This window comes from Uranotaenia lowii, chromosome 1, assembly GCF_029784155.1.
Source record: "Uranotaenia lowii strain MFRU-FL chromosome 1, ASM2978415v1, whole genome shotgun sequence".
In the NCBI taxonomy this organism is placed as follows: Eukaryota; Metazoa; Arthropoda; class Insecta; order Diptera; family Culicidae; genus Uranotaenia; species Uranotaenia lowii.
In genome coordinates this window covers 36,207,350-36,219,819 of record NC_073691.1, presented here as the reverse complement: position 1 = coordinate 36,219,819, position 12,470 = coordinate 36,207,350, and the positions used below count along the sequence as shown (strand labels likewise).

Genomic DNA, 12,470 nt, shown 5'->3' with positions numbered 1-12,470 from the left:
TTTTGTCTTTCAAATTTATCATATTTGTCTATTTTGTCATTTTTATCATTTTTTTGTAATTTAGGATACTTTTTTCATTTTCTTCGAGAGACACTGAAACCGTCTCAGGTTTCCAACAACAACGTCTTATAACAAAAACTGAACTTTGCAATCATATCGCGCATATACGCGAGAACCACGTGGTCTGCCTCATCGTCCAATCAATATATATATGTGCGCGCTACCCGATGAAAACCTACAAATGCACAACTCCCGACCAATTTCTTCGTCTTCTTCTTTTTTACTGCGCGCCGACCCGAAAAGTGACAGTTCCGATTCAAAACAGCACCGGTCGGCTTTCGGAGCACATGTGTTTTTGTTTGGTACAGTGGCGAATTCATTCCGAGTGCGTTTAATTTAATTATAAAGGAAAAAATGCCTGAATTCGACGTTTCCGGCGATGAATCGGACTCCAGCTACGTGAGCTACGATGAGGATGACGAGGTAGGTTTAAAATTTAATAGTTTGAGTCGATTCATAACTAATTGTGTCGGTTTTTAGCTGCGGGAAGCATTGGCAAAAGGTCTGCTGAAACCAGGTCTAAACGTGATTCCCAAAGACAAACAGGAACCCGTAAATAACGTGCCGAAACTAAAATCTGCCCTGGAAACGCTAATCCTGAAAGCACCCTGGGTAGAACGACTGGATTTGGTTAACGATTTGGCCCCTCTAACTCCGGAGCTAGCCATCCAGATCGAAAAGCACGAGCAAAAACGGGAAAATCAATTCAAGGGTAACAAAAAGATTCCATATGTGGCACCGCAATCGGACCCGGTGCTAAATGACTTCAAGCGGGAAATCCTCTTCCACCGGCAAGCTCAGGCCGCAGTCGTCGAGGGAATTAAGCGATTGCACGAGTTGAACATCGTTACTAAACGGCCAGACGATTATTTTGCCGAAATGGCCAAAACCGACGAGCACATGCAACGCATTCGGAAAGTGTTACTTGCCAAACAGGAAGGTATCGCCAAATCGGAACGTGCCAGGCAGCTGCGAGAACAACGACGCATCGGCAAACTTATCCAGCGACAGGCCACCGAGAAACGGGACGAAGAACGACGAAAGATGTTGAACGATATCAAAAAGTTCCGCAAGGGTAAATTGTCTAATTTGGACTTTTTGGATGACGATGAAGAGGGCGGTGCCGGTGGCGCAGGTAGGAAAAAGAAGAATGCCGGTCGAGGATCGGCCAATAAGAAACAACCGAATGCCAAGCGAAAGGCCAAGAATGCCAAGTTTGGATTCGGTGGCAAGAAGAAGGGTACGAAGCGGAATAATAAAGAATCGTTCCTTAATGATGGACCGAAGAAAAAGGCTGGAATGAAGAAGGGTGGAGGAGGTGGTGGCGCTGGGGGAAAACGACTTGGCAAAAATCGACGGGCACAGATGAAATCTCGAGGAAAGTGAGATATAGAGTTTGTGCGAAGATAATACCTACCTAATGTTAAAATATATCGATATATTCCCCACTAAACAATAGGTTGTTCACTTTTATAATTTGAGATATCACTAACCTTCTAATGTTCTATCAAAATGAAAGCCCTTATAGCTCAAGAGTTGAGATGTTTAAGATAAAATCAACGCTTTAAAGTTAGAACAGTGGGAGAAAAATCATTTGAAAATCACATAAAAGGAATCAACGGATTTAAAGCTTTTAATATTCAAATAACTTTATAAGTAAAATGCCTTAATAAAAGCATTTGTGAATTAAAAAAAAATTAAAAAAAAACATTGAAATCTGGAATATAATTTCACCTACAAGATCTAATTTAAGAAACATAATGTATAAATGCAATTCTGTAGATTTTAGACACATACTTTGAACTTATGAATTTGAAAAAAAAACACCTCTATGGTCTTATATTGAGGCTTTTTGTACTTTAGTCATTCGAAGGTTCTAAGAGATTTAGATTAATGCAAAAAAAAAATAGGTCCAGAATAACTCAGTCGTCCATTTTGATTTAAATTCAAGTTGTAAGTTTCATATCATAATGGTTTTTTTTATTTATCGTACGCGTTTGCGCCGGAGGGTATCAGATTTTCCCCAAAATTTCGTCAAAGCTCAAAATGCGGTTATCTCAAAAAGCCCCACTTATTCTTATGGTGTTTTTTTATGTTCAGCGTAAAATTTTACACACGGAAAACAATAAAAAGGTAAAATTTACCGAGATAGCAAGGTGAACGCTCGTGGAAGCCGAAATGGTAGCTTCTACCTTTTCGAGATGAAACTCACCTCACAGTGAGGTAAAGTTTACTTGAATCGTGCAGACAAAAAAGGTACAATTCATCGAGAAAAAGGTGAATCCAAAAAAATAATACCTCGTAGCGAGGTGAAGTTTACCTGAATTGAGCTGAATAAAAAATTACAATTCACCTAGAAAAAAAGTAACTATTTGCCGAACCCGTGGGACAGCCAATATGTCTATCTATAAAGTTGAGCTGGGACGGCCAACATTTAAGTCTGTAAAGATGAGACGACCAACCTTTTGCAGTAAAGTTGAGCTGGGACGGCCAACATGTCTAGTATTTAAGTTGAGCTGGAACGTTCAACGTGTGATTTTATTCCATTGAGCAGGGAAGGCTAACATTATAAAGTCTGTAAAGGTGAGTTGGGACAGCCAACATGTCTATCTATAAAGTTGAGCTGGCGCGGCCAGCATGCGAATCTGAAAAGTTGAGCTGGGACGGCCAACGTGTGATGTATTGCAGTTTAGCTGGGGCGGACAACATTTAAGTCTGTAAAGATGAGGCGACCAACGTTTGCAGTAAAGTTGAGTTGGGACAGCCAACATGTCTATCTATTAGGTTGAGCTGGTACGGACAACTTGCGAGTCTGAAAAGTTGAGCTGGGACGGCCAACGTGTTAAGTTAGTCAGTGGAGCTGAGACGGCCAACATTTAAGTCTGTAAAATCGAGATGAGACGTCCAACATTTGAAGTAAAGTTGAGCTGGGACAACCAATATGTCTATTATTAAAATTGAGCTGGGACTTCCAACGTGTGATATTATTCAGTTTAGCTGGGGAACATAACATTGAAGTCTTTAAAGTTGAGCTGAGACGACCAACGTTTGAAAATGAAGTTGAGGTTGGGACAGCCACCATGTCTATCTGTCAGGTTTAGCTGGACGGCTAACATGCGAGTCTGAAAAATTGAGCTGGGACAGCCAACATGTGAAGTTAGTCAGTTGAACTGGGACGGCCAACATTTAAGTCTGTAAAATCGAGATGAGACGACCAACATTTGAATTAAAGTGGAGCTGGGATAGCCGACATATCCATTATTATTGTTGAGCTGGGACAACCACAATGTGAGTCTGTTTCGTTGAACCGGGACGTCCGATGTTGAATGTTAAGTTGAGCTGGGACAGCCAACATGTGAGTCTGATAAGTTGAGCTGAAATGAAAGTTTTTCAGATAAGCTGAGATGATTAACATTTAAGTTCATAAAGTTTAGCTGGGACGGTAAATGTTTGAAGTAAAGTTGAGCTGGGACGGCAAACATGTAGGTCTGTTAATAGCGCTACCACGGCCTACAAAACGCAAAACAACACTCTCATAAGAACTCCCTGACCGTATACTATCAGAATGCAGGTGGCATGAGGACTAAAACTAACGAGTTCTTGCTTGGTTTGTCTTCATCTGATTACGACATCGTTATGATAACCGAAACTTGGTTAAAAGATGACATAGCCAACTCTGAAATAGCCATTAACTACAGTGTTTACCGCAACGACAGGAACTCGAACACAAGCCAGTTAAGACGAGGTGGTGTTGTAGTTCCCCAAGTAACAATTTAAGTTTTATTCCAACCTTAACAGTTTGCTTAAGACTATTTCCTAAAGCTTATTTACAAGCCAAAGCGTAATCTACGCTTTAGCACAACCACTTTAAAGCTAACATATGGACTAGTTGGCCCTATTTTGTTAACGTCTTTAAAGCTAACTCTATAAGCAATAATAAAACATCCAACAGAATAGTTTTATTCGACCTTATAGACGTAGATTTAAGAAACCCTCCAGAGCCCTCTTAAGACTATCCACAGCTCTTTTAAAACTACGTCATGGATTCTGATAAGAATTTTACTGTGGGAGCCGTGGAATCTGATAGGAATTTTACTGTGGCAGCTGTAGAATCTGATAGAAATTATACTGTGGAAGCATTCTGTCCGTGTTTTTTTTTCTCGTGTTATGACTTTCTCTCCCAAGCATTTGGTGATTGGTAAAGATTCCATTTAAAATAATTTAAAGATATTCTCATTTTTATTTTTAAGATATCTTAGCATGAAACTTACTGCAACCTCGGATTTCTGGTGAAATATATACGAAATAGCGTCAAAATATAAGCGCGCCTCATAGAAAATCAAGGTTGACCGCATTTTAAGCTTTTTTTTAGTTAAAAAATCATATTTTAAGGAAAATACAAATTTGCTCAAATGATGCAATTTTTACTTTGCATTGAAATTCATTAGCTCTACAACAAATAGTACCGCCAACATTGTCAAATTTGTTGAAAATGTCTAGTTTTTAGTATTATAGTATTATTTCCAGCAAGATGGCGTCAGTAATTTCGATTCAATTTCACAGTCAACATGGCGTTCAGTAAGTTAATATTGAAAATCTTAAGGCAGTTGTAAAACAGTTGTTAAATGGTTTTGTGACGGTTAGGAAAAAGTTGTAATAAAACATTTTTAATAAACAGTTTTGAAATGGTTTTAAGAGACCTTGAATCACAGCTTCGACTGACGTTTCTCTAAATGGAATACACGCTCATGATAGATTTATACATTTTTGAGAAAGAGAAGTTTTTTGCAATAAATGAGAACATTTCGATTTGTTGCTTGGCAAAAGGCATACATGCAACTTTTTGTTTTGTTTCCTTTTGACTCTGATTAGAGGATGGCCAATTATCTTTAAATAATAAGTACACTGTAAATTTTTGCCTCGATTTCCAGCAAAAAAAATTGCTGGAAACGTTCAGCAATCCAAATTTTTGCTGGAAACCAGCAAACGGTTTTCGAATTGCTGGATTTTTCAGCATTCGGTTATGTGCTTGTCATTTTTGCTGAAAAATCAGCAATCGGTTTTCAAATTGCTGGACTTTCCAGCAATTGATCCAGTTTGCTGGAAAATCAGCAATCGAGTTGTCAATTTGGAGTTTGTTTTTGTTTCGTACGCTGAAGTAAAGTGAGATTTTATTTTACGAATTAAGGTTAAATTAATATAATTATTTAATTTTCCTCTATATTCTAGCAACCAGGCATCAAGTCAAGGGTAAGTTTTTATTGTACAGGTGGATATTCCATATAGAAGATACTAATCAAAACTATTTTTACAGGTGGCGGATTATCAACATTTTGGCACAAAGCGGCCACGCCAGAGCCGGTGTAAAAAAGTTGTGAAAAAAAAAAGTTTTTTCTTGGAAAATAAATTAATCCCTTATTGAAAATGGAAGAAAATAATTGTTTTTATTGCTTATTATATGCACAGCCAATGTTGAACTTTAATTTTGAATTGAAATATAAATTTCATACTAAATACTGCCAGTTTTGTTGAAAGAAATAGCTGGTTTCCAGCAATCTGGATTGCTGATTTTCCAGCAATTTGAATTGCTGGAAACCAGCATTAACGTTTGCTGTTTTTCCAGCAATTGAAATTGCTGGAAATTTTGCTGGAAAGTCAGCGGGACAAAAACCAGCAAAATTTTGCTGGTTTCCAGCAAAAAAAAAATTTGCTGTGTAAGTATTGTTATCAAATAATCTCAGACTGTTTTTGAATAGATCATTTCCTGTCATAAAAAAACTGGCCTCAAAGCTAAAAAAAACCCGCATAAATGAGAATTATAACCAAATGACTTCTTAAATCGTCAAACGATGATTTGAGGAAGCGTAATAAAACGTTTAACAAACGATCATATAAATTGTAAAATACATTGCCTTAATCGTGAATTCCGAAATGATTGTACTATGAATATGTAATAAGGTTATGTAACTGTTAAAAACTGTTAAAATAGTTGTATGGGAAAACTTTTCTGCAAACAGTAGGCTAACGATCTAGGAAACGATTTTATTAATAATATGCGACATATCAAACTATGAAGGTTATTGTTGCAATTGGAAGCGATAAAACGATTCTATAAAACGTGCTTCGGATGTTTTGCTTACGATAATCAGATAATCAGTAATTTTCAATGATCGGCCAATGCTAGTGGTTTTCCTTCTGAATATATCATCTGAAACTTGTTGAGACTGATGAAAGCATAGAATGAGTATTTTCGCTTGTGATGAAGCCTTATTTCTCCGCATTTGCTGAGGAGAAGCCGGTGGATGCAGTCTTCTAGACATGTTCAAGGGCGGTTTATCCGGAAATAATTTTGTTAACTCTGGATTGGATGACGTAAATATAGATTGACTTCGCATTGAGAGATAAATAAAACAAGTTATATTTTCGGCGTACTTGTAAATTAATTGTCTATTATATTTATTCTTATCAAATCACAAAAACGTTTATTCACAGTGTGCTTTTATCCGAACCCTAAGAATTAAGCGACTAATGATGTAATTGTATTTAAATTTGAATGCGGATGCAACAAAGTTGATTTTATTTATCACCTGAATTTGGCTGTGTTAATTTATATCATTTTTATAGCCCGTTTTTCTCAATTTTGAGTGATAATCCTTTCAAAACAGGTTATGCTATCTCAAAAAGAGGTAAAAAAGTTTAAGCGTGTAAATGTTCGTCTCGATTGTCAAATCATCTGTCACTTAGTTTTATTATGCCTACATTCACTGTGCCAATAAAACAGTTTTTCAACTTGGCTTGAACGCTAGTTTTAAAAGCGCATTGAGCGCATTTTTAAAACTGATACCAAAGCCCTAATAAAAACAGGAAAGTATGTGTTTTATTGATGCTTTAGCAATACTTTTGCAACTTTTTAACAACACTCTTAAGATAGTGTTTTATTCGGGTTTTAGCAAAACTTTCAGGGCTCTTTTAAAACACACAATAAATGAAGCATTTCCTATGTTACAATAAACCCGTTTTAAAAATTGCATGCCAAAGAAAAGTCTTCATAAAACAATATTAAAACTCAAAAAAGCCAATTGGCTCAATCTGTGTTACTTGGGTCCTGAATGTGATCATCTAGAACAAACGGTAGTGCGAATCAAGGATCAATGTCGCTACGTCTGTTTGTGCTGCGTTTATTCCAGGCCTAATAGCGAAGCTTCGATGTAGGTATTTGTCTCATATGTCCGCAATCGATCATCTTACGAAAATCGCATCCAGTCAGGACATCATCGTCGTAGCCGGGGATTACAACCTACCGAATCTAATCTGGGATTTTGACGAAGATGCAAATGGATTTCTGCCAGTAAACGCTTCAACGGAACAGGAACTGGCTGTTATCGAAGCAACAATAGCATCCGGCTTCTCACAGATGTGCTCTCTCCCGAATGTCAATGGGAGAATTCTCGACTTAGTTTTTGTAAACAGACCTGATATCGCCGAAATTGTACACCCGCCACATGGCATCTTAAAAATCGACCGACATCATTGTCCATCTCTTTGGTTACTAGTTCAGATGACCTAATAGACGCAGCTCACACTCGTGGACAGAACTTAGACTTCGGGCACTGTGATATCGATCGTGTGGCAGAACTGTTGACGAAAAACAACAGCCTTCAGCATTTGAAAATTCGACAATCGACGATGCACTTTCTGCCTTCCATGACCATCTTTAGGGAATATTACATCAGCACACTCCTCCTAGACGATTACACCTTCACAAGTCGTTCAAACTCCGTTGGTGGAATCCTGAGCTACGTAGAAGTCGTAATGCAGTACGAAAAGCCCGAAAACGTTACTTCAAAGAGAAATTAGATGAGAAAAAATCTATTTTATCTAGATCGGAGATCGAGTACGCTGCTTTACGAGACTCTGTATTTATACGATACATTTCGAACATTCAGCGAGAAGTTAAACAAAATTCATCGACGTTTTCGAAATTTATCAACAGCCGACGCCATTCGAATACTATTCCATTGTCTGTATCATTCAAAGGACGCACGTCAAGTTGTATCAAAGAATCAGCCGATTTATTTGCCGAACTCTCCAGCAGCGTATATAGCTCGATAACTCCAGACTGCTCCGATTCCTATTTTCGAACTCTGTCCAACTATGACATTAGGTTTCCGCAACCGCTTTTCACTGAACAGGAAGTTACAAGTGTTTTGGGTACTCTCGATCCATCAAAAGGGCCGGATGGAATTCCTCCGTCATTGATCTCGAGAATTGCAGTTTCTCTCGCCAAGCCGCTTTGTCTGTTATTTAACCGATCAATCTCAGAAGGAGCTTTTCCGAGCCTCTGGAAAACCGCGTCAATTGCACCGATTCATAAGGCTGGAAATACCGCCCGATTTCAATTCTCTGCTGTTTTTCCAAAGTGCTAGAAGTCCTAATGTACGAAAGGTTTTATGCGGCAGCTGCTCCGTTGGTAACTGAGGTACAGCACGGTTTTATTAGGAAAAGATCAACGTTGACCAACTTGATGTGCTATGCCAGTGATTAACATGCCGCAAAAAATGCAAGTAGTTTCTATATACATCGATTTTGCCAAAGCCTTCGACAAAGTTCCTCACATTCTTGTGCAAGAAAAATTGAGGCGCTTTGGATTTCCAGAGTGGGCAACTAAATGGTTATCTATTATCTATTAAATCGTCAAGGCTATATAAATATTCGTGGCACACACTCCACTGTGATCGAAATACCGTCCGGAGTTCCACAAGGCAGTCACTTAGGACCTCTAATCTTCGTGCTCTTCATAAACGACCTGGCTACTTTCCTTCAATCGCCTAAAATAAAGTTTGCAGATGACTTAAAAATCTATCGAACCATCGACTCCAGAATGGATTGCGCAGCGCTTCAAGAAGACATGGATAGAGTAATCGCATGGTGTGAGAAACACGGAATGGAAGTTAACGCTGAAAAAAGCAAATGTATCAGCTTCCTTGCCATGTTAGTTGAAGTTATCAAACTAAGCCGCGTATCGCGAAGCCGAACTGCCACGAGCCTGGCGAAGAAAGAATTTGCCTCAACAATTAAGTCTATTTATCTCAAATAAATATCAATTTTAGAATACATTTTGTTTTTGTTTTATTTTTCTCAAAAAAACCAATCAAACCAACTAGCATTTCCCTTTTAAATCACGGAATGGGAAAACGGCATTATTAACCATTTTTCTAGGTGAATGCAAAAAAGGTAAAATTTACCTTTTTGCTAGGTGAAAAAAAGGTAAAATTAACCGAGCAAGATGAGTAGAAAAAAATTACCTCGCTTCTCGGTTAATTTTGCCTTTTTTTAAATTTCCGTGCATAAGAATCACTCATTCAGTCATACACGCCGTTCCGGAGATATTCAAATTCAACTAAGATGAAAAGTTCGAGAAACTAAACCGTTTTTAGGGGAGAACTGTAAAAAAACGCACCAGCCAATGCCGATCAATAGGATCAATAGAATCTGCGTGAAACTTGTAATTTCAACAGTCTGATAAAATTGCTGCTTTTGTTTGTTTGTTTGTTTATTTATAACAGTAGAGTAAGAATACAATATTCTTTTAATTTACTACTTTCGACGTTCACATGAGTAAATATCATTCACTATGAGTTTCCTTAACTATTTACCTTTATCTACTATTTAAATCTATCCTACATAAACCAGTCGTATCGAAACGAAGAAACTTGAAGAAGTGCTAAATTTGATGCTGTTTCCAGAAATTCAAACATTCTCTTTTGAAAATTGCTTCCGATTGAATACGCTGCAGGTCAGGCGGTAAAGAATTGTAGTTGACAATACCTCTTACAAAGAGAGAGCTTGCATACAAAGCTGTTCTGTTAACAGGTACGACATAATTCTGCAAACGGCTTCCTTGAGCTCTTGTTAGTTTTTCGAACAGAACGGGGGGGTAACGGGTTGAGCTGAGTTTCCTCACGAACAAGCAGGATCTAAAAGCGTACAGGTTTTTCAAAGGACAACCTATCAGGTTGCTCTGCAGATGACTCACTCTTTCGTAACGGTTTAGGTTGTAGATATACCGCACACAGCAATTTAACGCAACATTCAATTTTTGCAACGCTCCTGCACTGGGGCGAACATGAAGTACATCGCCAAACAGAAAATGGGGAAGAATCAATGCTTTGAACAGATTAATTTTAGTCTCGGTTGATGCAAAATATGTACTGCTGTAGAGCGTGCGTAGGCAGCCGTAAATTTTACCACATTGTTGCCTGATCATATCATCCCACATCAAATTTTCTTGAAATACGTATCCAAGGTTGTTCGCAGAAGATTTCCAAAGGATTCGCTCGCAATCCATGAGTACACTGGAAAGAGAGGCTATAGAAGTCTGCCGCCTGGACTTGGTGATGTACAACGCTTTGCTTTTGCTATGATTTACCAACAGTTTATTTTCAAAGCACCATGTAACAACCCTTGAAACATCTTCATTTACCCGTCTGACAAGTTCATATGAATTCCGGGTTCTATCAACAGCGTACAGCTGGACGTCGTCTGCGTATAATTGTATTGAACAATGTTTCAGTACCGAAGGCAAATCGTTGATATAGCAAGTAAACAGCTTTCTGTTTTTTCACTCTAAATATTTTAATATATTTCACTAACTTCCCACAAATTTTAACTTAAAACAATCATTTCAAAATAAGGGCAGAATGCACGCAAAACCACGTGTTTTACGCACTAATTTTTAATGCTGTTAACTTTTGAGAAAAACCGATTACCAAAACTTAATGTTTTGGTCCTTGTTCAAGTTTAAAAAGTGTCCTATTTGCCGCTGGTAGTATTCGTGATATTATGCTGGTTATTTCACCAACACTTTTCAGTTTTGAGAAAATTAACCTAAAAAACGACCATGTTTGTCGACCGACTGTTCGTTTTTTGTACCGAAAGTACAGAGAACAGACGTACAAGCTAACCCACGAAATCGCTGTTGAAGTTTCGTAATACGTTCATCATGTTGCATGAAAAAAATAATCATAAAAGTTATTATCTTTTTTCTTCAAATTTGTTAGAAATTCAAAGAAATACTAAAGTGATATGTGAAAGTAACCCGCTTTGAGATGCCTAGAATCAGTACTGCTGGGTGAGACTGATCGTCAAGAATGTTCTTGTATTTGACTGGACATAGGTGATGCATTTTCTAACATAAATTACTGTTCAAGAAGTGTGAAAACTTATACCAAAGCTAGTTATCTTAACTGTCTTAGTAGTGATGATTTTTTGATGATTTTTTGTTAGAGCTTGTACGTCTGTTCTCTGTGGTATTATATTCCGTACAATCGTTATTCCGTTTCTGATTATCTTTTCGGTATGGTGCTAATGTTAGGCTCTTTAAAACCTGGAAATTTCTTAAATTTGCAAGACTTGACTACATTGCCCCAAAAGGTTTCTGACCCCTGTCAAAAGTATGAACAAATGTTTTTGGGGACTTTATCCAATTTTCCTAGCTTCCGATCGCATTGTTTGAATCCTTATTTTGGATCACGCTTGTTACAAGTACCACATTTCATCGCTCACCTGAAAAGCTTCCTCAGCAATACGGTTCAACCGGTTCCCCCTAAGATTCAGGTGCTTCAAATTGTCCAGATTCATAAACGCGCGCTTGTCGATCGACTCAATTCGATTGTCATCCAGATAGAGCGCACTCAGCTCTTCCAAATCGACAAACGAATGGGACGGAATCTGCTTCAGGTTGTTGTAGCGCAGCGAGATCATGGCCAGTTTGTTGTGGATGTCGCCCTGGAACGTTCCTTTTTGAAGGACGTCAATCTGGTTATCGTGCAGTTCCACACTCACGAGGTTCCGCATGAAGTGGAAGCTGTTTTCGTTGAGCGATTTGAGCTTGTTGTTGCTGAGGTCTAGCGCTTCGACGGCTGTCAGCTGACGGAACGCTTCGTGCGGAACTTGGAGCATTTGTTGGCCTAGTCCGTGAGATATTCTTAGGGATACTAGCGAGTGACCGATTTCGGTGAAGGCGTTCGGTTCGATGCTATCGATTCGGTTTTCACTGAGGTCCAGCCGTTTGAGACCTCGTAGATGGGTGAAGCAGCGATTTTTGAGCGATTTAAGGCCGGCTCGGGTGATGCGAAGCTCTTCCAGCTCCGGGCTGAAGTTGGCGAAGTCTTCCGGACTGAGAGTGAGCGCGGTGAGATGGGATGTGGCGAGTGATCGTAGGTTTTTCATGGCCGAAAGCTCCTTCAGGGTGAAGGGTTGATTGTCGTTACCGGTGCTGTCCAGCTTGAACAAATTGAGCCCAGCGAAGGGAGACATGTTGAGGTGGTCCATCTGTTTGACCAAGTTATCCTTGAGGTTGAGGAATCTGTTGAAAGAAAACATTAGAAACTGTATAAATGGAAGTTTAT

General features: G+C 38.6%; 2 protein-coding genes across 3 annotated transcripts in view; one reads left to right on the top strand and one right to left on the bottom strand.

The window, feature by feature from the left end:
• The window catches only part of LOC129740732 (chaoptin), a 290,271-nt gene that overhangs the window by 3,243 nt on the left and 274,558 nt on the right, over positions 1-12,470 (bottom strand). For both annotated transcript variants that reach the window (XM_055732525.1, XM_055732526.1), the window contains exon 3: positions 11,626-12,427. In XM_055732525.1, the coding sequence (XP_055588500.1) occupies positions 11,626-12,427 (802 nt within the window). The remainder of the gene's footprint in view (positions 1-11,625; positions 12,428-12,470) is intronic.
• On the top strand, positions 307-1,489 carry LOC129740733 (probable rRNA-processing protein EBP2 homolog). Its single transcript, XM_055732527.1, has 2 exons — positions 307-483; positions 541-1,489. Exons 1-2 carry the CDS (start codon positions 415-417, stop codon positions 1,444-1,446), a joined length of 975 nt encoding a protein of 324 aa, XP_055588502.1. The 5' UTR covers positions 307-414; the 3' UTR covers positions 1,447-1,489.